Below are 24,707 nucleotides of genomic sequence, written 5' to 3' on the forward strand. Positions count from 1 at the left end.
TGGAACAATTAATATCCTTGTTTGATGTACATTCTAACTGACAGAAACAACTAAACATCAAGGCATTTTGTAGTGAAACACTATCTCTGTTGTGTTTAACACACAGATTTTGTGTGAAAAACAAGTCTTTGAAGACAGGCCTGCAGAGACTGTAAATCAAGGGTGTTTGTGATACTGGCCTGACTGCTTATGCTTGGCATGTAAGCCAGGAAAATAGTCCACCCCTATAAATAATGGATTGAACAGCCTCTTCTAGCAAAATAAACAAAAAACCAAATAAATCAATTTCCACCCTAAGGCACAAGGGCAAAAGTACACGTGTAATAGGACACAGAGTTGAATGTGCAGAAAGTGTCTTGTTTTACCCTTCCAGCCCCTTCACCTTCCCATGTGCTGTTACCACAAAACTCCTTTCTCCCCAGTGTCTTGCCTATATTCACCATCCAATATGAAGAGTATTTCCTGGCTTTTCTAAGCATTTATTAGCCTCTTTTCTCACTGTTCTTCAAACTTAGCACTCTTTCCTCTCTCCTTTTTCCCACCTTGCCACCTTTTTTACCTTTAAGCAGAGCAGAACAACTCAAATGTCCTGCCATGAAGAAATACATTCATCAGCTCTTTTCAGCTCTTTCACAGAGATCCAGAGTGGATCCCTAGTAACTGAGCAAGGATGGACTTCTCCTGCCACACTGTGATCAAACCTTCAAAGGGGATTTCTGCCAGTCTCAGATCATATTGGTAAAACTTCACATTACTAACTTTTTTTTTCTCAGGCATTTGATGAGATATTTATATTACACTCCTTAGCAGCTGCATATTTTCAGAGCTCATACAACTGGATTTATCCCAAATTAGAAAAATATAACTTTGATAACAGATTAGTATACTTACTCATAGGCAAAATTAAGATAAAATCATTTCAGGCTCCAGACAAAACCTTGGAATGGTCTCATACACATGACACTAACTCAGCCAACAATGATTCCTATTTACCAAACACAATCCAAGCTAAGCAGGGCTAATTTTGCATTTTGGGGTTTAAAATACTAAGATAAATCCCAGTTCTGGATGGAATTGGTTGCAACTATGATTGTCATAAGGTTGTCAAAGCCTTTTCTTTAATATAATCATTCATACAAACAAGAAATATGAAGTTTCCTAAGTCAGAATTGAAATTTTCTTCTTGGCATGCAATTCAGGAGATGTGAAGGACAATCTGATCTTTACTTCACCTCCATTATAATGTGCACTTATAATTTAGTGTACTTGCAGTAAGAATACAAGCAGAACAATAATTTAACAGAAGAACCCCTCAAACACGATATCCTTTATGTCCTGTGACCTAGTAGAAAACAATTTTAAAATTAAACCAGTTAGACCTAATTAATACACCATGTATCTTCCAAGATGCTGAAAAGGACTTAGGGATAAATACAGAGTTTGTTTCTGGAGGCAGAATTCTTGCATTAACCTGAAGCTCTACAAGCACAGCACACTGAAGGTATGTGAGCACACAGGTTAGGGAAGTGCTAAAGCACGAGCATAGCAGCCTTACTGAGAGATACAGCTGGATTTATACAGGATTTTAAGAATAAACTGTAAATGGGAATTTTATGAGTTAAAGTAAGGACAAGAACAGCTGTGGGAGAAAAAAAACCCCATCCTTTTGAAACATTCTAGTAGTTTAGAATTAGAAGAGATTTCTTGGTGCAAATAGAGAAATATGAAGCAAAGTTGTTAAAAATGAGATTTGCAAGTAAGAACTGATATAAGAAATGGGTAATGTATGTCCTTAGAGAAAAAGAAAAAATCAAACAGCATAGAAATCAGGACAACTACAATAAATGTTGTTAAGGAAAGAAAAAATGGATCCCAGCTGCTAAGCAAGGGCTCTGTGAGGCCATTAAAGAACAGGAGTGGAAATTCAGTGACAGATGATGTCGATATTGCTGACACCCTGAATGAATTCTTTGTCTCACAATCCACAAGAGAAGCTGAAGGTCACAGAAGAAAGTGTGGAATGCACTTTCCAGCAGGAAAGTGAAATATGAACATATCTAAAGGTCACTTCAAGGTTAACAATTAGGAAGCTATGATAATTAAAACCCAACCAAGTCATAGCTACAAATGAGGGGTATCCCACAGAAAGCAAGTATTGAAGAAAAAACCTGACAGTTTCTAATAGGGGAGGATTAAAGTAAAGCTAATAACACTTAAAGACCTCTTTCCCTCAGATTAAAATTGGGTGTTCCTGTAACTCTGGGGCAATTTTCTGGTGGGAAGACAAGAGCCAGAAAGTAACTACAGCTGTATAACAGACCAGACTATGATAAAAAACCCAATTTTTACAGAAAAATAAAAGAAAAAAGAGAAAAATTAAAAGAAAAAAATTAAAACTGTAAAAGATTCTAAATGGAGGGGAATGGGGGCAAAAAAAAGAAAAGTAACAAAGAGATTCTGTGCTCTGAGAATTCAATATTTCATTTAATATAGGAGTGGTGCTTATAAGAGTGTGATATCATTGAGAATCACTGATGTATACAGGGAAAAAGAAGTGAATAAGGCTTGGCAGTCTGCAAACTCAAAAGGCTAGAATATGGATTGAAAAGTGAAGAAGAAAATTAATTTGGAATATAAATATTTACTTAGCAAAAGTTACCAGTAAATTCAGAGGGTCCAACAAACAAGTTAATAGATTTTATGATGACTCAGATATTGATCAGAGTTAATACCTGTATATTTAAAGTCAATACTCAGATATCAAAACATTTTCTAGACAGCTCTCCCTCAGAAGCCACTTCCTCCTATACCTTTAGTACAACAGCCTCAAAAGATTAATTTCTTTAGGGAAGAACTAATTTCAATAATATTGACAAACACCAATTGCTAATACTGCATTCAACCCCTAAACAGGTAATCTCTATAGCACAGCATGCACGTTGGTAGTGGCTGTACTATAAAAGGTTTTTTGAAACTTGTACATAATTGGACCACACTGTCTCTTCTCTTTAATGACTGAATTTAGTTTTCAAGTTTGGGTATGTTATTCTATAAAAAAAGCTCTAAACTCTTACATAGTTTCTAGTCAAAATACCTGTTAAGTATTGCAAAGGAACATCTGAAAATGCTCTGACTTCAAATTCTGCCTTGTCTTTGCGACATTTGGGTAGCAAGCTTAGGAATTATCCAAGTATTTCACAGACCATGAACTTCACACTTCTGTGGAGCTCTCATGAACTCGCTGTTCAAAACACTACAAAAAATGCTGAACTCAAAAGTTAGTTTTAGCACTCAGAATAATCAGTTCTGGTTCATTTAAATAAAAAGAGTTAATTCAACTCTTCGGGAAGTAAAAACTTCTCATGTACTTTCTTTCCCTCACCTGTCAACCACTGAGTGCAGAGACCCCAGTGAATCAGTGGGGAAAGGGATAAGCAAAGAGCTGTGCTGAAAGAGAAGGAACAAGCAGAGTTTAAAGAACACTGAGAGGAGAACGAAAAACGGCAGTTAGCAGACACCTGTGATGAGGAAATACTGAGCAAAAGTCTTGATGTTTGAACCCAACAGGCACCTCAAATTGAAAATTATTTCCTTTTGCTCACTGCACCAAGGACCACCTGAATCTTTTAGATGACAATGGCATTGTCTGCACAAAATATAAATACGTTATTTTATAAACCCTGAAAACACCTGCCAGAAAAAAGCTGTATTTTCACACAGATACCTACATACACATACAGATGTATTTATTCATTTATATTTTATATGTATACAAAACTACATGCATTTTTAGATGTATAAAGATATATGTGTATATATGCATAAACATGTACATGTGTGGGCATGTAAACACAACACCCAGTGAAAAATCAGGAAAAATTCTCTATGTGTCTTGAATGATCATTTAAAATTTGTCTCTTACAAAGTAACCCCCATTTCACAGTAAATATATGAAAATTAAATGTGGCTGGTTTAGAGAAGAAGAGAGCTCTTACCTGCTTCACCACTGTCACCGTGCCAGGTGCCATGGTAACGACAGAAGCCACTGCAGTGGCATCGTGGGACTCCGAACCCAACTCAATGATCTGCTGCAGGATGTTTACAGCTGTTGGATCCAGTCTTTCACCTTATCAAAAAGACAGCAGCCATAAGATCATCACAGGAGAACAGATCTGGGGCTATGTGAATCAAACAGCATAGCCCTGACACACAGAGCTGTTGGTACAATTCAAAAAGCTCCATAATGTGACATTTTAATAACAGATCTATGGGAAGCATTCACAAAATAAATCTGCCCAAGGATGCATGAGTCAGCAAGTGCAGCCACACCGATCATTTCTATGCCTATTTGAAAGAGATCTAAAAGAGTACACTGAATAAAGAAACAACAGCCACAAGTCATAGCAGGAATTGCCAATTAGGAAGCTGCAAGACTTTACAAATCCAAATGTGTATTTACCAGACATTCACCTTACACAGAACCTGCCTGTATACCTATAACCATAACAGCCACTTGGTGTTTTAGAAACCTGTGTTTACCCTCTGTCCAATCCTCTGCAAAACCCCTCAACCTAAATGAAGAAGTTTTATCACTAATCTGCTGAAGGAAAAGGTTAATTGTTTGGGAAAACTCATACTGATCACTTTATAAACACTGGATCAGAACATGTCTGTCCTTTTTAAAACACTCTCTGATGTGTGTAGCCCTGCCAAAGGAAAGGGATGTTTACAAAAAAACCCAAACAAAACATTTATAGTTGTATTCTCACTTCTCACAAGGCGTGAAAGACCTGAGTGCAGAAAAATGGTTTTTGTTACGCAGGAATACAAATTCCCACCAATGGCCCACCATTCCTACATGCCCAATGTCAGCAGGAGGGAGATGTCAGACAGGGAAAGAAACTGTCAGGGCCACGTAAAGCTGCCTTTTATTTGCTTTAATCATTGTCAGAGATAGAAAAAAGGTAGAAAATAAAATAAATCTAATTTCCTGAGTTAAACTCTTTTAAACTGAGGTTGATATTGTGATAGTATAGGTAGTCTAGGTTAGATAATTAAATTTCAAATAGAAAGTAGTTATATCTTGTAATTTATATAAGAAACAAGTGTATCTGAGTACTGAGAAAGGTTTGCTTGCTTTGGGGTTTTTTTAACTATAAAACTACCTTTAGACAAGATACTACTGTCTTTATGCTAAGAGGAATATGCTGGAAGAGTACCTGAAGTTGGATGCTCTAAAAAGAAGATTACTCAAAAAATTAAAGCTTCATGCTTAAAATAAAGACTGCTATGTAGAGTACATTCCGTGACAATATTTATTTTAATTTAGATATACAGAAGTTTAAGAAAAGTTCTCAAGAAGTTTTCACTTATTCAGAATCTCAACTCATTAAAGTAATATACAGAAACTGGCAATAATGTAATTTAATTGCAACATGCTTGGAAAATTCATAAAAACTGAGAGTTTTTTGACATGTATCTGTATTGTGAACGATTAAGACTACAATGGTAAACCATTGTAAAATGTTGTCTTCTCATAACCAGGGCATTTATTCATATGTATTAAAATTAAAAAAAAAAATAAATAAAACCGCATAGGAACACCTACTCTAGTCTCTGGTGTTTTAACACTCTCAGAAATCTGGGCATTTTTTTATTTTCTCCTGGTTTTTGTTATTTCCCACTTGGCAGACGTTATCTAATGCTGCTCTTTTCCTTCTCAATCTGATACAGAATTGCTCACTTAGTTTTGTGTACCACCAAATGGAGATTGTTAGTGCTGTCTTGGGAATGTGGTAAATGAGCTATTCCACCATGTCACTCCTGCAGTCTTGCTGACTAAAGCCAGAGAGAGAGAGAAAAATAATAGCCAGAGAATTGTCATTAGACACACACCATCTACTCTGCCAAGATAGCTAATTTCACAGCATATTTGATAATATAGGCAGGGAATTCCACACAGCTAATAATAAAGTGCAAAACAGGCAGTGATAAGTATTAATGACTTCAGGATATAGGAATTCATAATGAAATATAATTTCTCATTTATACTTTAAGAAAATATAACCTCCCAGAAGTAAATTCTGGATGACTTATTTCATAATTTCTAATAGGAGATTACAGGAGGTCATATATTGCCCAGTACACTCAAAAAAATTGGATATTTTGGAAGAAAAGGTGTATTTGTGTTCCAGCCTAGGTAAAAGGTAACTTACTGTTCTCAGAAGTGTATCTGAGGTTCTGTAATGCAGCCACAGCAGCTTGAGTGCCTTGGACATCTTCTCCAGCCTCTGTGATATGGAGGTACTGAGTGGATGCTTCTTCAGAAACCTCAGCAGTTAACTTGGAAACAAAACCCAGCCAAGGCATGAATAATCTCATTTCAGTGATTTAACACAATAAGGAATGAGTTTGGACAACAAATACTGTAATAAGAGCTATACTGGGTGAAACAGAATTCAAGGAAAGTATTATATGGAGACAGGATAATCATCCCACAGTGTTCTTCTAGATTCTACTTCGAAAGTTGCTTTAAGGATGCAGTTATCCTGACCTTACTTTTGTTGCAGTTATCTTAGAACCAACAACAGACTTGTACTGTACCAGGGTTTAGCAAAAACCTTTTGAGCAAAATGAATTTATAATGCAGATCTGCTAAAACACCTCAGAAGCTTGAAAAAATGGCATTTTGTTTCAGAAAAGTAATCCTTTCCATAAAGTAAGGTTTTTTTCAAGACAAGCTGTCAATATATATTCCTTCTCTGATGGGATTCTTTCCTTATAGCCAATTCAGCAACAGTCATTCTTGAACCCAGGATGCCCTCTTATTTTTCCAGCTTTGGACAGCTACAGGGAAAGTGTACAGAGAATCATTTGGAATATGGATAAAGGACTTTGAAGGGTTACATTTTAAAATGCTTGTCCTACTTCTTTGAACAAATAGAACCTACTCCAGTGTTTTTCAAAGACTTATACTTCTGTGTGTGGATACTCAATAACTGTTAGACAAGACCTGCAGGTCAGCTCTTCCAAATCAGGCATTAGATTTGTGATGGGGGCCAGACTGAAATTTAGCAGAAGAGGCTTAAAACTGTGGGGGTCAGCCAGCTGCAATTGACTCCTGACTTTTCCTCTCACTGGATATCAAAATCAGCCTCCTTGGGGAGTAAAAGACACCTCTGGCCAATCATAATAATAGAAGTGTCTAAATCTGTGGTTTTCCCATAGATTGTGCATCTCCAGGATTAAAGCTGAACATATCATAGAAGATGTACTCTGCATAACATTATCATTTTTTCAGCTGGTCAATTAAAAAGTTCAGTTTTTTAGATTCTAATCTTCTCTGGACCAAGACATAAGCTTTTTTCTGCAGTTTTGCTCATCTTACAGTTAACACCAGTGAATATTCAGCATATTACAAAATGCAGTAAATTTTTCAATTTCACGTTATTTTGCTAAAGCTTTCATCCTTTCTGCTGCAGAAGACTAGAAGCCTAAAAGGCAAAAAAAAGCATTTACAAGGTTGTTAACCCTACCATATATTAAAATTTAACAGACATAGCAAGGCATGCATTCAAGCAAAGATAAGATCCCACAACCTTCTGATCTTATATAAAGTCAGAACCACATTTTTTCACACTTCTTATTTTTATCCTTACTTTTCTCCCCAGAATTTAAAAAAATCTTAGAGTCAAAGCCATTGTTATTTTGCTTTACCTCCCATTTGGTCTCCCCATCATTCTCCACCAACTTCATTCCATGCTTGTTTTTAAGATGTCTGTTGAACTCCCATTTTGTACCGTACACAAAGCTGCAAACAGGACACTTAATGCCACCTACAAGAAAACACAAATAAATTATTAGAGTTATTTTCATATAAATTCTTTTTCAACACAGGAAAAACCTGTTTAAATTGACCCCAACTCAATCAAGCCATATAACTGTAAAATGTTTTCTTTTAGCCATTTGTCCAATATTAAATATGTTAATATTTAACATACATATCAGTGGCATATTTTAGTAATATTTTTAAATATGTCTTCTCTAACACAGCTGTTGTAGTTTTCTCAAGTTTCAAAACAAACTTTTTTTTTTTTACATTAGCAAAGTAAACTAGGAAGCATTAACAATGTAATATTCTCTTTACCCAAATATTTTGCTCTTGAGATTTATGTCAACATGCAAACTGTAAATAAAGTTTTCTGCCTACAAAATGATGCATAGCAAGAAGTTAGCACAGTGTTTCATGTGTGAGTGTGCAGCATTACAGGTAAAATCTAAGCATGATAAAATCATGAGAATCCAATTTTTTTATACAAGACTAAAGAGCTTTTACTTCTTTTGCTTATGAAAATAATTTGGTAAAAAGTCAGATCTCACTTGTAATTATGTATGTAAGTACTTCTCTTTTTTCCCCTCTATTGACTAAAGAGAACAAGAATAACCTGCATGTGACAAATTGTTGCATTAGGTGACCAGAACTCACTGTAACAAATCTAATAGCATGAACTGTGCTACCACAAGCCTGACTCCACACCATTGTGGCAAAAGATGATTCCCACCCATCACGTTCCAAGGTATCCAACAGACCCACAGAAGATGGTTATAACCCAAGACCTGGCTGCACAGTCCTTTATGAACAAGGCAATTAGGAAAAACATCCCATTTTACATTAATGGAAAGTGACCATATGGTAACCAGGTAAAAAGAAACAAAATTTTTATTTTGATAAAACAGAAAGTAACTATACCCAGTCTCTAGGGTGAGACACTTACTTTCACTGACACTGTTACTATACTAACCCTCTTCTTTGCTAAGTCTTTATCAAACATCACTGTTAGAGCAGTTGCTCAATATTCCATCTCTAAGCAAAACTGAAGTAGTTTGACTAAGGGAAACTAAAAAGTTCAGATTAGAATAGATTATATAACATTATCAGTTACAGAAAATGAAATTACACATTAATTTCACACCAATCTGTAATATTAGGAAAAACACGTTGCTGTGAAGCAGTGAACACTTTTCTGCATTACTTTGATATCAAAATTATTATAACAACACACCAGGTAAATTAAATCTGTAACATTATGACTTTAATTAAATAGTAAGTAATAGAAGCATAGAATTTAACTGGTAATATATAACTCCCTATCAGTGACTTGATATGGAGGCTCAGAAAAATTAATTTCTAGATAATTTTTTAGAATAATGGGTAACATACAGAGAGTGTCAATGAAGTATACACCTTTACTACTTTCAATAACAAACCTGATGTTTGGAACAAAATGCTGCAGGCAGATCTTACATAGCTCCACAACTTTTTTTCATCAACATGTGCTCTTTTTAATTTATTGGCCTAAAATCTCCACAAGATAACTCTCATTTTTGTACAAAGAGAGCATGTGATGAGAGCTGTAACACTGAGGCCACAAGTGGATCCTCACATATGGCCTGTACAAGCAGCTGTACAAACACACACCAAACTCTGTCTCTCAGACATGGAAACAAAATGTTTATGGATGGGAGGGAGTATTAATGAGGAGAAAAGAAACAAATTTGGGAAAAATTGTATGTGACTTGCCCAGCACAAAGCAAATAAAACTATAAAATAAGCCATCAAATGAGCACAAAGACAGGGTCTTGAAGGAAAACTAGTGGGTGATGCATAATGCTCTTGCCACCTTTGTAGAATATATCAAATTCCTATGCTGTTTGTTTTCCTTTATTACTTTATAATACTAAAATAAATGTCAGATGACTTGTACTTAAACAAAGAAACACACATATACCCTGCAAAATCCCAAGCATTTCTCTGATCCTGGGTGATGCCAATTTCTAACCAAAAGCCCAGAAATTAAATACTGCTGTCTATCGTTGGCAATGCAGTTGCTCCAATGAACACAGTCCCTCTTCTATGAATCATTCATTTATTTATAAGCTCATTCTAGGAATCTTGAGTACAGTCTAGCAGTCTACATTCATATAAATATTTCCAATTAAGTTTATTTGCAGTGCCTGCAATGCAGTCAAAAACCAACTGAGAGTAGAGGAGATGAGCAAGTGTGAGGCAATTCACTCTGGGCTCAGTAGGTAACTTAGAAAAAGCAGAATACAATACAAATAGATATAGACAGCTTTTATTAGATATTAATCTTTGTTACTTTCCCCTCTCAATTTCTTTTCAAGCCTTTTTGCTTGCTGGTACTCTCTCCTTTTCCTTGTCATCTACAGTCCCTTCATTTCAAAGGATTTGTTTAATATCAGGCCTGAAAGGTCTTTTTCCTTTATATGAATACATGAATAATTTTCCAAAATTGCTTTTCAGATCTATGAATACAATAATTGAAACTAAACAGAAGCTTGTCAGACAGCAAGGTGCAACTTCTGACCCAAGCAGCTCAGAAACCCACAGAATCATCCAAAGATTTGGGTTGGAAGGGACGTTAAAGATCATCTTGCTCTGTCTCCCTGCCAACTGGTAGGGACACCTTCCACTAGACCAGGCTGCTCAGGGCCCCATCCAACCTGGCCTTGAACACTTCCAGGCATGGGGCATCCACAAGTTATCTGGGTAATTTGTTCCAGTACCTCACAGTAAAGAATTTCTTCCTAACATCTATTACATTGTAAGGCACCCAGGTGTCATATATGACAAATATGACTTACTTGTCATACTGCATAATGTGTAATCTGTTTGTGCTGTGTGAACCAAATACAGAAAACATTCTGATTTCCAAATCAGGAAAACTTTTATTAACTTCAATAGGATTCATGTTTATCACTTCCAAATGCAAATGTCTCCCACCAGGAACAATTCTTTCCCCAGAGATACCAACACACTGAGAAAAATTGATGTTTCTATAGCATGATAAGGAATCTCTGGTCTTATTTGGAGCCCAGGTGCACGATATATCTGATGCATCACAGAACAGGAAATTGAGTTGGCAAAGGAAGCTGCATGTGGGAAAATCACACCTATTAATACAGCTCAGGGCTTCATTACAGAGCCCTGAGAAGAGACACTGACTGAATAGCTCCTACATGGATTTGATGCCTCATTACTACTCTAAAATGCCTGACTTTTCTACAGGTGAATGTGGAAAACAGGCACAGAACTACTGTCAGCACAGGAAATATAAATGCTGTGTAAGGAGAGGAAGAGAAAGAAGGATGCAAAGCCAGAGGTGGAAAGAACAGAAAAGGCTGCTTCTGTTGTGAGGGACCTACAAGGACCATACAGTCCAACTGCCTGACCAGTTCAGGGGTGACCAAAAGTTAAAGCTGTTGTTAAGAGCATTGCCCAAATGCCCCTTAAACACTGACAGCCTTCAGGCATTGATCACCTCTCTGGGAAGCCTCTTCCACTGTTTCACCACCCTCTCAGTAAAGAAATGCTTCCTAATCTCAAGAATGGTTTTGAACCATTCCAACATGTTCCACCACTGGATCCCAAGGAGAAGAGCTCAGCACCTCCCTCTCCCCTTCCCCCCTCAGGAAGCTGTCAGAGAGCAATGAGGTCGCCCCTCAGCCTCCTCCAAACCAGACAAGCCCAGAGCCCTCAGGTTCTTCTCATGGGATGTGACTTCAGCTCCATCACCATCTTTGTTACCCACTGGATACAGTCATGAACCTTCACATCCTCATCTGGTGGTCCCAGCCCTGCACTCAGGGCTCCCACCCTGAGCACAGCAGGCTCATCCTCTCTTTCTCCTGCTGCTCATGCTGTGTTTAATGCAGCCCAGGATGGGATTTGCCCTCTGGGCTGCCAGGGCTCACTGCTCGCTCCAGGAGATCCCTGTCTGCAATGCTGATCTCCTCACTTAGACTAGTGCTGCCAGGCATTGCTCTGCCCTGGGCGCAGAAGCTGACATTTGACCTTGTTGAATTTCATCCTGTCCAATGCTCCAGTGTGGAGGGAAAAGGATATCCACCACAGGAAAAAGTTAAAGTCTCTTCTCTCTCATCTCACTCCAATGTCTCCATTTTAAGGCTACTCTTGCATCTCAACAACTTTACAGTTCTTTTGTTTCAGTGGAAAAGAATTACCTTCAGAAATGCATTTATCTGGCTCCCAAAGGGGAAGGAAAGCCTAATCAGTGTAAGATTAATTTTCTTTCTTCCAAATCTTGCAAATATGATCCCTAATTTATACTAGGATAATTCATTCCTTCATATCAATTCCTAAAAGAAGCTACAGACAAATAATCCCTTGCAGTGCTCAGATATTTGGAAAGTTAAACAAAACTCCCCATAGTGAAGAGTTTTTCCTTCATCTGGGTGACTACAAAATAGAGGCTTTGAGTACTGAGCAAGCAAATATTACTTCATTAAAATAACTGCAGGCTCCCCATGGACTTGTACTGCCTGTGAAAATAATAATAAAATTATACTATATATTCCTACTCTGTTATAGATATTTACTTTTAAAATTATTTGGTTATTTGGGGTTTTTTTTTGACAAAAGGAAAATAAGAAATGTTATATAAAACCAAGACAGACTCAGATTACTTATTGTAGCTAAACATTCTCCCCTTATAGAGCAAGTTTAAAGGGAGAGTCCCCAACTGAGTTATCTTCCTCTGTGTCATGACTTCAGTATTTTAACATGGATTAATGCCTTCAATAGATAAATGTTATGTGTTAGATTAATGATTTGAAATAGCATTTAGAAATAATGTTACCTTAGAAGAATTACATTTAATTCATTATCTAATACAACAGCATTATTTTGGTCTCTATTCTTCTTCAACAAAATCAGAAACTGAAGATTCCAAAAGATGAAACTGTTGGTAGTTTCTATTAAAAAATAGGGAAAACACTTTCTAAAACTATGAATAACAAAGACAGAAACTTAATTTTACCGAGAATTAAAATATTTTCCACACAATTTAATATTTAATCTGGCTTTCTCCTCTTCTTGCTCAGTATTCCTGACACCAGGCACTAGAACTGAAGGAGCTTTGCACCCATAAATGTACCTGACTGTATCATCTTGGTTCACCTATCCAGTGTGTAACAGCAAAGCTACTTATGGGAGTCAGACTACTCCTAAATTAGACTGTTGTGATTTCTGTTATATTACTGATAAATTCTTGGCTTAGTTACACAGACAAGGTGTGCTTCCTTTGCACATAAACAACATTCTGAGCATAACAATCCCTAACCTCTTTTACCTGTACTCTCTTTTCTCCCCGGATTTTTCTAGTGGGGGGGATAATTTGCTGCCATTTACTATTCAGTCTTTTTCCTTATGTTTGCTCAACCTTACCTCGAGTTCAACCTTGCAGAATTGTCACAGAAATTTATCAGCAGAATGGTAGAAATTTATCATTCATTTCAACATGCAGTGATACTTGACTTACAAAAAGAGACAAGTGTAAATGATAAATGTATGCAATAACAAATAGCATAGTCAAGGTCAAACAAAACTTTGGTTCCCACACCCTTAAAAACCAAGAACAAAGGACAATGAATGAAGGGTAAAAGGTGGCCATTTCAAAAATTACTAAAAAGGAATTATGATTTACCACATAGCACCCAATAAACTGAAGAAGACATACTGCACAGAAGTTTAGCTTCACACCAAGTCTGCTTCAGAAAAAGAACCAAACAAATCAACAAATCTTATTTGGTGGAGATGTACCTTGTTGGATAAGAGCTTCAGCTGCAGGTTCCCCAGACCCTGCATTGACATACTCTTCATTGGGATGCTTCCTGTTGTAATGCCTCTTCAGGGAACCAGATATATTGCAGGAATAGTGGCAATGTGCACAGCGGAAGGGCTGGGAGCAAAAAGGAAAATGTTGGACTGTATTTCCTCAGGATACTGGTCTAAGCTGCAATGTTTTGATCTCAAGAAACCATGTTCATTTCTGGTTTGGGCATCTTTCAAGGAAACCCTCGAAAATTCAAAATAAATTGAAGTTGTAACTAAACATTACCTAAAGTTGGTACTTTTTATTATGTGCAAGACAACAAATATTCTCACTATATAAGATTATTATTATAAGATTATTACCCAGTTTTTGTAATTCAGTAAGTTGTGTGTTTTCATACTTGATGATAACAGGACCATGTGGAGACTCTTTACTATGAAATAACTCAGCTGCTGTGAGCTTTGGTCTGAAAAAGGGCAGCAGAACAACTAAAATAACTAAAATTACACCATGATTATACAGCCAATCTAATTTTCCTCTTTTGCTTTCCTTTCACCTCTCCCTGGCATTTGCGTTTCTCTGACCATTTGGTGAGCTGATTTTGGTAACTAAATGAATTAATTTTTTAAGAACATCTCTCTCTTCAACTGACAGAGAGAAAAACTCCTAAAGAAAAAGAAATTAGGAAAACAAACATTTGAGCCTAAAGTTAAGCTTTGGTAATAACTTTCTGACTGAGATATATCACAGCTATAGGGAGCTTGACACAACCATTAGGTCCTGTAAAAGCATGCAGATGTTGACTGAAGTCCTCAGGGAAAAGTTAAATACCTCAGAATAGGATGGAAAATGTTTCATGCACAGCAGTCCCACCTAAAGCTCCTCAGCAGAAAATGATTGGTATAAAAATGTTCATCCAGGAACTGAATTTAAAGCAGGGAAATGTCTGCAGTCAGGGTACATTGATTAGAACACTCTCCTAAGCTCATTGCTCATGATCTTCCTTCAGGTTCCACACAGCAAAAATAAGGAAGAAAAGTGATGTTCAGACTCCCTTAAACTTATGCTTCAGAGGGTACTGTAAAATTCAGCTACTCAATATTTCAGAGATGGGTACTCTCTTTCTATTGCTAAAACTGTCATTTTTTAAAGAAAATAATCCAGACAGACTGCTGTGCTCTCGCAGCACTCACTTGTGCAAGTCATGCATGTTACCTGCTATTGGATAGCAGGATTACAAATTCATGGAGCTGGGAAATATGATGGATTAAAGGATCATTAGGTCACATAAATAGTGACATTTCTCCGAGTCTGATAAGCATGAGAACAACTGTCCTAGAAAGAGGCAAACATTTCTTGAACTCCTCTAAACCAACACTGATTGATCTAATCCAGTGTTCAGTTCTCTTGACGATGTCCTGAACTGCCACACTTATGTGTAGGCAGATCCCAAGGTCAGAACCAGCTGCATTTCAAGAACTGCACTGTGAGTACATTCATCACTTTAGCCATCAAAAAGGAAAATTATATCTTTACATTTACAAAAAACAAAATCTTTTAAAAAATGTAAGTCTGGAGCAAAACCACATACTTAAGTCAGAAAAATTATTTGTTCAAAATGTATAATCTCTTTAGATGATTTCTTTTGTCTTCCAAAACTTAAACCATTGTTGAAGAGAGTGCTTGCCTTGCTGCTTTATGGTACTTGTTAAGAATGCCTGCAGTGTACTCTTTATAGAAGTAAAATGATCTGTTAGCTAATGAAAGATGTTACATATGAAAATAGTATAATGTTTTCAAAAAGAAATATGTTCACTGTTAAGACAAAGTCTCACATTAAAATGAACATTTTCTTATATAAAAAATACTGTATTTTCTGGAAAAGGAATCAGTACAATTATTATTTACTGAATATAACATTTTACAATACATTACATTAGGACCCATCATACTGAGAACCAATGTGAAATTTAGAAATGAAAACATACTACCATTTATTAAAATAAACTGTATCTCTAATCTAAATATTTCATATAAACATTAACAATTTTCAAAACTCTTTCCAATGCATGTTTCAGATAAATGTTTAAGGTAAGTGTTTTAAAATTAATTCTCTTCAATTTTCTTCAAGTATATGAACTCATCTGTAGTACAAGAGACTGGCAAATTACAGGGAAAATTTATGTGGGCAATGAACAATGATAGAGGGGATTTGCTTTCATACCTCCCTAGGACATTTTAAGGTACATATTACATTCACTCACTCAAGGGCTGACAATCAAACCAAATAAATTTGTTTCATATTGCCATATACAGATATTTTTGTCAAGTAAAAACTACTAGTTACAAATTGGTCATGAACAAAATAACCCTATTTCAAAAGGTCAAAATATAATAGAAGGTCAAAATTTCTGAATATAAGGTCAAAATTTCCAAAATATTAAAATGTTTATATACTGTTAATTGTCATCAAACAAGAAAATGTGCCAGTTTTTATACTGTTATCTAAAGTTCTGTGTATTTCCTAATAACTTTAAGCATGATTTATATGTTTTCTTACCTTGAAAGAGACATGTTGTTCCATGTGACGTAGGAGCTGTGGTTTCTGGGCAGCTGTATAGTCACATACTGTGCATTTAAACTGCTTTCCTGCAATGGGAATAGCAAATGGAATATTTTTTTTTTTCTATTTAAGTTCAGAAATCTACTGATTTTATTTCCTCATAACAATAAATTCCCAAATGCTAAGAATGAACAATGAACAATACAAGAAGTCTGGCACTTGGTCTGCAAAATTTTTGTTCAATAGAGCTAAGAGCAGAATAAGGGAGGAAAAAAGCTGAAGTGCAATCTTTAAATTATAAGCATTAAATGCTCTGGATTCTCCTGGGATAGTCATTTGGGAAAGAAGAAAAAGAATTGTTATAGTGCTCCCTAAATGGAAGAAGGAAATCCATTATTTACAACTGCAGGCACAGCTACTTTGCTATTTGTAAAGCACACTTGGAAATCCTTAAAACACGGATGTTTGATCGTGTTCACATGGGTTTAGTTATTTCTGTCCCAAGCACTGAATTGCTATGACTCAAATACATTTTCCCCTCAAAGCAGTCTCTCTCACTAATTTATTTTTCCCCTTATGATTTAAATGAACACAATTTCCTTCCTTTTATTCTCTGGGTTTCACACTCTCTTTCTCCTTATTTTGCCTCTAAGATTCTATCAGTCCTGCTACCTGCAGCCAAATTTCAAAGTGCATTAAATACTGAAGGACTTCATTTCTGAATTAAATGTGCACAGCTGGCAAATTGTATTTGATATTTAGGATATGTGCTAAAAACTATGCTAAAAACTCCAAAAGTAAAAGAACCAAAAGGTAAAGTAGAAGTAGAATAGATAATGTTCTGTATTATCACAAAGAGGGCTGGGGTTTCTTTACATTCCAGATGCTGAATAAAAAGGTAAAAGCATTTTATATCAAGTGTGAAAGTTTCTATACAGCACAGCTAAGAAGCGCCTTCTGGTATCTAAATAAAATAATGAAAATCAGGCTTTCTGGTTTACTTCTACCCACAAGCAGTAATGACCCTGGACTACAGAATTGCTTTCTATCATGTCACTCTTGAGAAGTCTGTCGTCTGGAAAAGAATAAATCAGACACAAAACTAGTTTATATTCCACGACTTAAATTGACCTTGCAGGGCTCTGATATTTGAACAAAAATTGCTTGGATTCATAAGTCAGGAAGACAAGACTCATAAACAGTGAAACAGCTTTCAAATTCACTTATTTGTGAAATAACTGAAGAACACTAGATGTGTGCTGCTAAGAATTTCTGCAGTGCTGTCACTACATGAAGGGACACTGGGCAAAGAGGAACTGTCACTCAGAAGGCTGAAAGCCCCCTGACAAACCACATTCCTGATGACAAATGTTCTCTTCTTTTTCACAAGAGTTTGAAATGCATGGGGTGGACTTAGTGAGGAAAATTACTTAAGTGATCTCACTGTACTGCCTACAGTGAGATCCTGCTTCTACTACTGGGAATTTCCTGGAACAGTTTAGGAAGTGTGAAAAGCAAGGCAAAAGAGCCTAAGTCTTGGATTTATTTGTACCAGTCAAAAATGGAGGTTTACCAAAAACGAACACAGAGTCAGGGAATGGTGTGGGTTGGAAGGGACCTTAAAGGTCATCTTGTTTCAACCCACATCACCCTGTGATGGGCTGGTGCACCTTCCATTAAAAGTCACTGGAGTTATTCCAGAAGATGATGAGTTTGAAGCCAGATAAAGAAGGCTCCTGGTAATAACAATGCCCCTAGAGCTAGGGTTTCAGCCTGACCTAGCAATAACTTATAAAAGAACACATTTCCTCACATGGATTTAAATGTTTAAAGCTAACTTCACATTTTTAAACCCAATCCAGACGTGGCTAGATCCTGCTCGACTACAGTGCTGTTTTTAACAACACTAAATTTCAAAGCAGCCTCAGATGAATTGCAGTAATGACTTACACATACATTGATTTGTTCAAGAAATCTAACTAACACACAGGTGAAAACAAATTCAACTTTCATTGCTGAATTTCCCTATTTGATTGTGCCAGATGGTGAAAACAAAACAGAAAGGTTTTGAAATGAAACCCCATGAAGTGATTTTTTTTTTTTACAGGACCATAGAAAGAGACCTTTTATTTTTCTTTATACACTGATCATTCTTTTCATTCACATACAACAGCTTGCCTCCTTCTCTTAGCAAGGAATCAGCTGAGGTTTGCTTTTGATAAGTAAAATCTTGATTCTCACATATGAAGCATATGCCAGACCTACTTGGTACTGATCAAGTTACTTCAAAATACTGGAAAGTACTTTTTGAATAACAAGTGATTTACCAACACATAGCATTTCTGCAGTAACTTTGGCAATAGAACAATAACAATAATCTTCCTCTAAGATGTAGCATATTGATGTAAAAAGGGTTGTTTCTTCCACTTGAACACACAGACATAAGCATCAAAAATATCTCCGACACAGAAACTTCAAATATATTCTAAAAATATAACAGAGCATTGTGTACTTTCTCTGAAGATGCAAGTTGGAAAAAAAAAGAATGTAATTGAAATGGTCAATAAAAAGTGGAATGAGGTTTCAGACAATTGCATGAGTAGCAAAGATCAAGCTACTAAGTCATAATGAAGGTCTGTAGAACTTATTCTGCTAAATATGATTATTACTTCAATATTATTCAATTACTTCAATATGATAATCACAGAATAATAAAGTACTGTTGTTCTCTCAACTTTGATACAAAATGTGATACTTCTCTGGATGTGCATCTTGATTTTTTCAGTTATCATCACAAAAATGATAAAATTGCAGGGCAAATGAGGTGCTGAGTGTGAGACTGTAGAGAGTAAGTGCCCAGGTTTGCCACTGGCTGACTAGGATCCTAATAATATTTTCACAGAATGAAACAGTGAGAGACTTAACTTAATAGTAAGAGACAGAACTATAAGCAATTTCAAATTTCTGTTGAAATAAACAATTCTCTGTTAGAACAAGGAAGGCATACAAAGCCAACATGAATTTCAGAGAAACCTAATATTTCAGAGACAGCTGTCTTTCACAGAAATTAATTTTGCAAAGTTTTGAATTCCCAAATGGTGTCTCTTGGGAATAAACAAAATCTGTAAATCACACTTAAGTGTTCAACTGAAAAAAGCACTTTTTAATAAGGCCTGTGGTACAGCCAATATTTATCGTCCTAAAATAGATAATAGATTTAATGCACTTACCATCAGCAGTATGAAGGAGTTTATGGCTCTTCAAAGTGCCTTTTGATTTGAACTTTTTCCCACACATATCACACAGGTGGGTTTTCTCCGTGCTGTGACGATTCATGTGAGCTTTCAGGTTGCTCTTGCTGCGAGTGGCGTACTCACAGAGGGAACATTTGAAGGGTTTGACACCTAAAAATTAAATAATATACCATGAAACAACCAGGCTGTGCCTTCCCAGGCTGGACATTTGCTTGAAAGAAATTTCAGATCATGTGAGCAACATGGACAAAGAGAAACACTTCAGAATTTGGATCTCTACAAATAAGAAATTTCATTCACAGCTTCTGTGTAAATGATGCTGAGCTCATGATAGCAACACTTAACTTGCTAAGAGAAAAGAGGAGTTCTTTCACAACTGAATATTGCCCTACTGAAGCCAGGTACTGAGTTTGGCCAGGAAAATACTGATATTTGGGCCTTGCTATGCCTACCCTCCATTTAGAAGTAAAATCCAGGTTGCCTATGTTTATGCTGAGCTGGTGTACATGTCTCCCTCTAGAAGTCTTCAGGAACTCTCATTCCCTGTTTACTACAATCAACAGTGAGGAAACCTGTTGTAAGGAGGACTGCTTCATTAGGCAGTTAACATGAAAGCAGAAGTTAAATGTGCAAGCTGTGTTTTATGGTTAATTAGTGTTAGATTTGCTAATGGTTCAGGCAGACTCAAGCACTTAAAACTTCACTTCCCGCAAATTGTCCAAAGCATACAGAGAGATACCCAGTGGGTCATCTAACAGAAGGTCTATAAGAACAAAGTAAATCCTTCAAAGAAAAGCTGAATAAATCTGAACTGGCAGAGTAGTTCAAGAGTTTCATGAGGGTCTGCATATTTTAGATCGATACTCGTGACCTTAAAACTAGATTTACAAGCATGAAGAATTACAGTCTGCTATATGCAGACTTGATTGCACACTTTGATTTGGGAAGAAATTTCTATTCACCTCTTTCTCCTGCCAGGTAGATGACATGGGTTCCCAGTTCCAGTCAGAATAAAAGAACTCTGTCTATGGAATACATAAGGAATTTCTCTAACCTACCTTCTGCTTTACCTAAACTCCTTAAAGGAGGAAAGGCCACTGGAGAGGACCCTGCTCTGCTACACAGGCAGGAAAGCTCAGAGTTAGAGCACTCACACAAATATGCTGAACTACCTACATGGGAACACTTTGGAAACAAGACACCAGTTTGAGAGCTCCAAATCCCATTATGCTCTTTATGCAGAGGGATGGCTAAAGAACCTAAAATCACAGGCAATCTGTTCCATAGATTACTAATGTGGCTAAAGAGCATGTAAGCTGTCTTCAACCTTTTATAAAAATACACAGAGGGGTAGATCCATGATTTTACTGTCTAAAGATTTTAAATTCAAGGCATTTTTTACCCATGTGTTGCCATATTACTAGAATTTCTCCCTAAAAAAAAAGTCATAAATATGATGAGTATTATCTTAGGAGATTTTGATCACTGTCTGTGTCTGTGGCAGCTAGCTGCCATGCTCTGCAGGATTTAATTAAAATATTCATTCAAATATTCAAATTTTATGTATACATCAAAGCAACGGGATTTCAATTGGTTTACCAATGGATTTCCAGACGAAGGATTTTTGGACAAATGTAAAAGGAGCAGCAGAGACTCCTAAGAAGATACAGAAATTACTTGTTTCAAAATACTGAGCATGTATTTAATTCACTCCTCCTTACTCACACAGAATACTTTATAGATGTTTATTAATGTGTTTCAGAAAAAAAATTGCTTCAGAATTTTATTAATTTTTATAAAACATTTAAACTGTCTGTTCATGCTCTGTGTGTGAAGTTCCATATGTGATCCAGAATCCATTAAACTGATTAATTAACCTCCAATGTAGCTTAAAGTTTTACATTCGAGTATAGAAATAAATTGAAATCTGGTTTTTTATGTCAGCAAAGCTTCAGAGGAATATGAGACTAATTATATGCCCAAAAACTTAAAACCAGTTTTACCTTCATGGGCCCAAATATGACGTTGAAGGTCTGATCCATTCTTCATAAAATAAAAATCACAGTGGGGACATTTCACAGCTCGTTTTCCAATAAGTCCTTTCAGCTGAACTCTTCTGCCAAGAATCTCAGAAATAGTAGTCATTGAAACCTCTGAGAGAAATGCAAAAGGTAGTAAGAACCAGAAGGACATGAGGGAATTTAATTTGTAAGTAATGTTGAAGAGCTAGATCCTGATTCAGTCCAACTTTTAAAAAGTTGTACTTCCCCTACTCCCACTCAAAACTGACTTGAGCAAAGAGCACAAGGACCTTTTTTCCTTTAGGCCTTCTAAGACGCTCTGTCCTTTCTCTCCTGATCTCTGAACTCACTGTCCTCACTGCCTGTTTAAAAAAAAAAAAAAAAAAAAAAAAAGTAATATTGAAAATATAAAAAAACTTGGTTGGGCCACTGGCACAAAAGATCATTTTATTACTGTGACCCTTCCCCATAAGCTAAATTGGCAATTTTTTCATCATTATTTTCAAAAGCTTCATTCACTATTTCACCCTAGATTTCCAGATGTCAAGGATCTGAAGACAATTCACTTCAGCCACAGCTACAATGGTCAGAATTCTGATAATCAGGCACTTTAATGGGAAAGCCAGGCTCATGGAATAAATGTGACTGGAAGGGACCTCTAAGGTCACCTACTCCAAACACAGTCAACTCTACAGTTCCATTTTCAAAGTTACATCGAGTTCTTGGGGTCATATCCAGTCCTGTCCTGAGCATATCCAAGGATGCAGATTCTATAGCCTCTCTTGGCCCGTTGCAGTGTTTAACCATCTTTACAGTCACAACTGTTTTCCTAGTTCCAGTCAGAATCTTCTTGTTTCAACTGACATCCCTTCACCGTACAGCTCCAACAAAAATCTCCCTCTGTCTTCTTTTTAATTAGCTTGCCGAAGACAGCAATTAAGATTCCTCTCCTGGTCTTTCTTATTCAAGCTAGACCCACTCAATTCTGTGTATTTCCTTCATATGAGATAATGTTTTGGTTGTCACAGTGAAAAAGTTCAAAATAATGAAGTTTAAATTAAAGTGGCCCAGACACATAATGAAAACACTGCCAGATGCTTTTAAAAATAAATCAAATTGCTCAGTGCACGTCAGATGAATGAAATGTTATCTCCTGACTTAATGAAAGTACAACACTCATGCAATCTAAACCTTAAGACACAAAAGTTGGTGACATATTATGTCCCAAATCTTATAAATTTTGAAAGTTCCTGTCTAAACTTCAATTTCTACCAAAAATCACCTTGTCTCCTGATGATCGGTCCCAGAATGGAATCACAAAAATCCAGCCTGAACTCATATGCACAGGGAAAATAACCTCAAAAGGAACTATAAAAGCCCATGAACTGAGCAGAGATAAGTTCTAAGGTACCAAAAAATGAAAAATACAGCCATAAGTCTGAACCCTCACTCTGCCTTTCATGGCTTAGATCCTTCATTCATGACTGCAGGCTAGGATGTCTGCCCAGTGGGGAGCTATGGAAGCTGATGCCTCTCATGCCTCAGAACTATTAAGAAATATTTTAAATCAGACAGTGGATGAAAGGTAGATAATTCTGAGAGCTGGGACCAGAACCCAAGACTCCCCCTTCACTGCTGAGTACAAAAATCATTGGGCAATAAAGCCAAGCTCTCTTATCTCTTTGGTTTGAAATACTGCTCTGCCAAAATCTATGGAGATTTTTGTCTCACTGCCTTCATGGGACCAAAATTCAACTCTCCTGCAAATACAGAAGAGGAAGGACTAATTTATAATTTCATATTTTATACTTGATGAAACAGAAGAGACAAGGGAGCAGGACATGCTAAGAAAGGAAGGAGAGGGGGACTCCTAGAACAGTTTAATGATAAATATGAAAGCATTTCAGTTTAAATTAATTTTTGATATGTCGTTTTAAAATTCAATTCCTCTTAAACAGTACCTGTTTTTCCTTTAATCTTCATTTATTTTAATTTATATTTTTGAAAACAACTGCACTCATGCCACTGCAGTATTTAATAGCTTATACCATCAGGCCCCTCACATTTATATGGCTTGCAATTAAGTGTGGTGTACAAATAAAGAATTTCTTCATGATTACAAGGAGAAAATTCACAGAAATGAAACAGATTTGTGCATGAATTCTGTCCCATATATTAAAAGAGAGTGGTTGCATAACTGTTGCATAGGCATATCTTAGATGTAGTATTTCTTTAGTGAAACAGAGATACATCTAATAAATCTGCTATTCTGCCTTTAAGCTTTATTCGCCCGTGATACAAGAATGAAAAATGAAAACACAAAATAATAGTGCAGATTTTCCTTTTAAACCTTACTTCTACTGTAAGAGTTTAAAAGACCCACTTGAATTAAAAAAAAATAAATTACACTGTATTTTTTTTAGAGGGATTCAGATACCAAATGATTGTTCAGGAGTATTTAAATCCATGAGTTTAGAACTTCAGGGCTCCAGAATTAACTGGTACTTCTGGACCTCAGACATAGCACACACAGATCATTCAGCAGCCAATGGACCAGTACAGGCTAATGACAACATGTAAGGTCACAGAACATCATTGTCCTGCCAGTTCTCAGGTCCTGTTATTTAGGGAAGTCTCCTATGCTCCCTGCCTGAGGCAGCACAAAGGCTTTAAAGGCACAGTTCTTGAGATTCAATTTCTATGCTTACTGGAGTTATACCTCCTGACTACAGTACAGTTCAGAAGCCTTTTCTCATCTCAATTTCCTGCATCAGACATGTCCTCTGACGTACGACAAGCCCTCCAACCACACTGCTCTGGAGTGGTCTGCAAATAAAGAGGTTTAGTAACTAAAGAGCTGAAATGGGAGTTAAGGACGAAATTAAAGTGAAGGAAATTGTTTAAAACACGGGTCTAGCACTATCTAGTGGCAGTAGGAAGATAAACTACTACTTTACCTATTATGCTATGCAAGGAAAGTTACATCATTTTAATTGGATTTTTTCCCTTAGACTCAGTCTGAGCATGACCAGTGTTTTCCTTCCTTGTATCCAATTATGTCAGGTGATAAGGAGCACTGTAGATGAATTAATGCAAGTGTCACCTCTCACTCCTCTGCAGGAGAAGCAGGGCTTTCTATCCAATGTAACACAGATCCTGAGAAGCAGGAAATTAGGGACATGTCAGTGTGGCTCTGCTGAGTTCACATCAGTGG

General features: G+C 36.5%; 1 protein-coding gene across 1 annotated transcript in view; it reads right to left on the reverse strand.

Annotated features, from left to right (window-relative positions):
• ZFAT (zinc finger and AT-hook domain containing) overlaps positions 1 to 24,707 on the reverse strand; it is a 76,669-nt gene that overhangs the window by 8,172 nt on the left and 43,790 nt on the right. Inside the window, exons 9-15 of the mRNA XM_041407600.1 lie at positions 21,476 to 21,625; positions 19,449 to 19,622; positions 16,216 to 16,304; positions 13,643 to 13,781; positions 7,717 to 7,835; positions 6,216 to 6,342; positions 3,996 to 4,126 (exon numbers count right to left, since the gene is read on the reverse strand). Of these exons, the coding sequence (XP_041263534.1) occupies positions 3,996 to 4,126; positions 6,216 to 6,342; positions 7,717 to 7,835; positions 13,643 to 13,781; positions 16,216 to 16,304; positions 19,449 to 19,622; positions 21,476 to 21,625 (929 nt within the window). The remainder of the gene's footprint in view (positions 1 to 3,995; positions 4,127 to 6,215; positions 6,343 to 7,716; positions 7,836 to 13,642; positions 13,782 to 16,215; positions 16,305 to 19,448; positions 19,623 to 21,475; positions 21,626 to 24,707) is intronic.

Source organism: Onychostruthus taczanowskii, unplaced genomic scaffold, assembly GCF_017590055.1.
Source record: "Onychostruthus taczanowskii isolate IOZ18803 unplaced genomic scaffold, ASM1759005v1 scaffold27, whole genome shotgun sequence".
NCBI lineage: Eukaryota > Metazoa > Chordata > Aves > Passeriformes > Passeridae > Onychostruthus > Onychostruthus taczanowskii.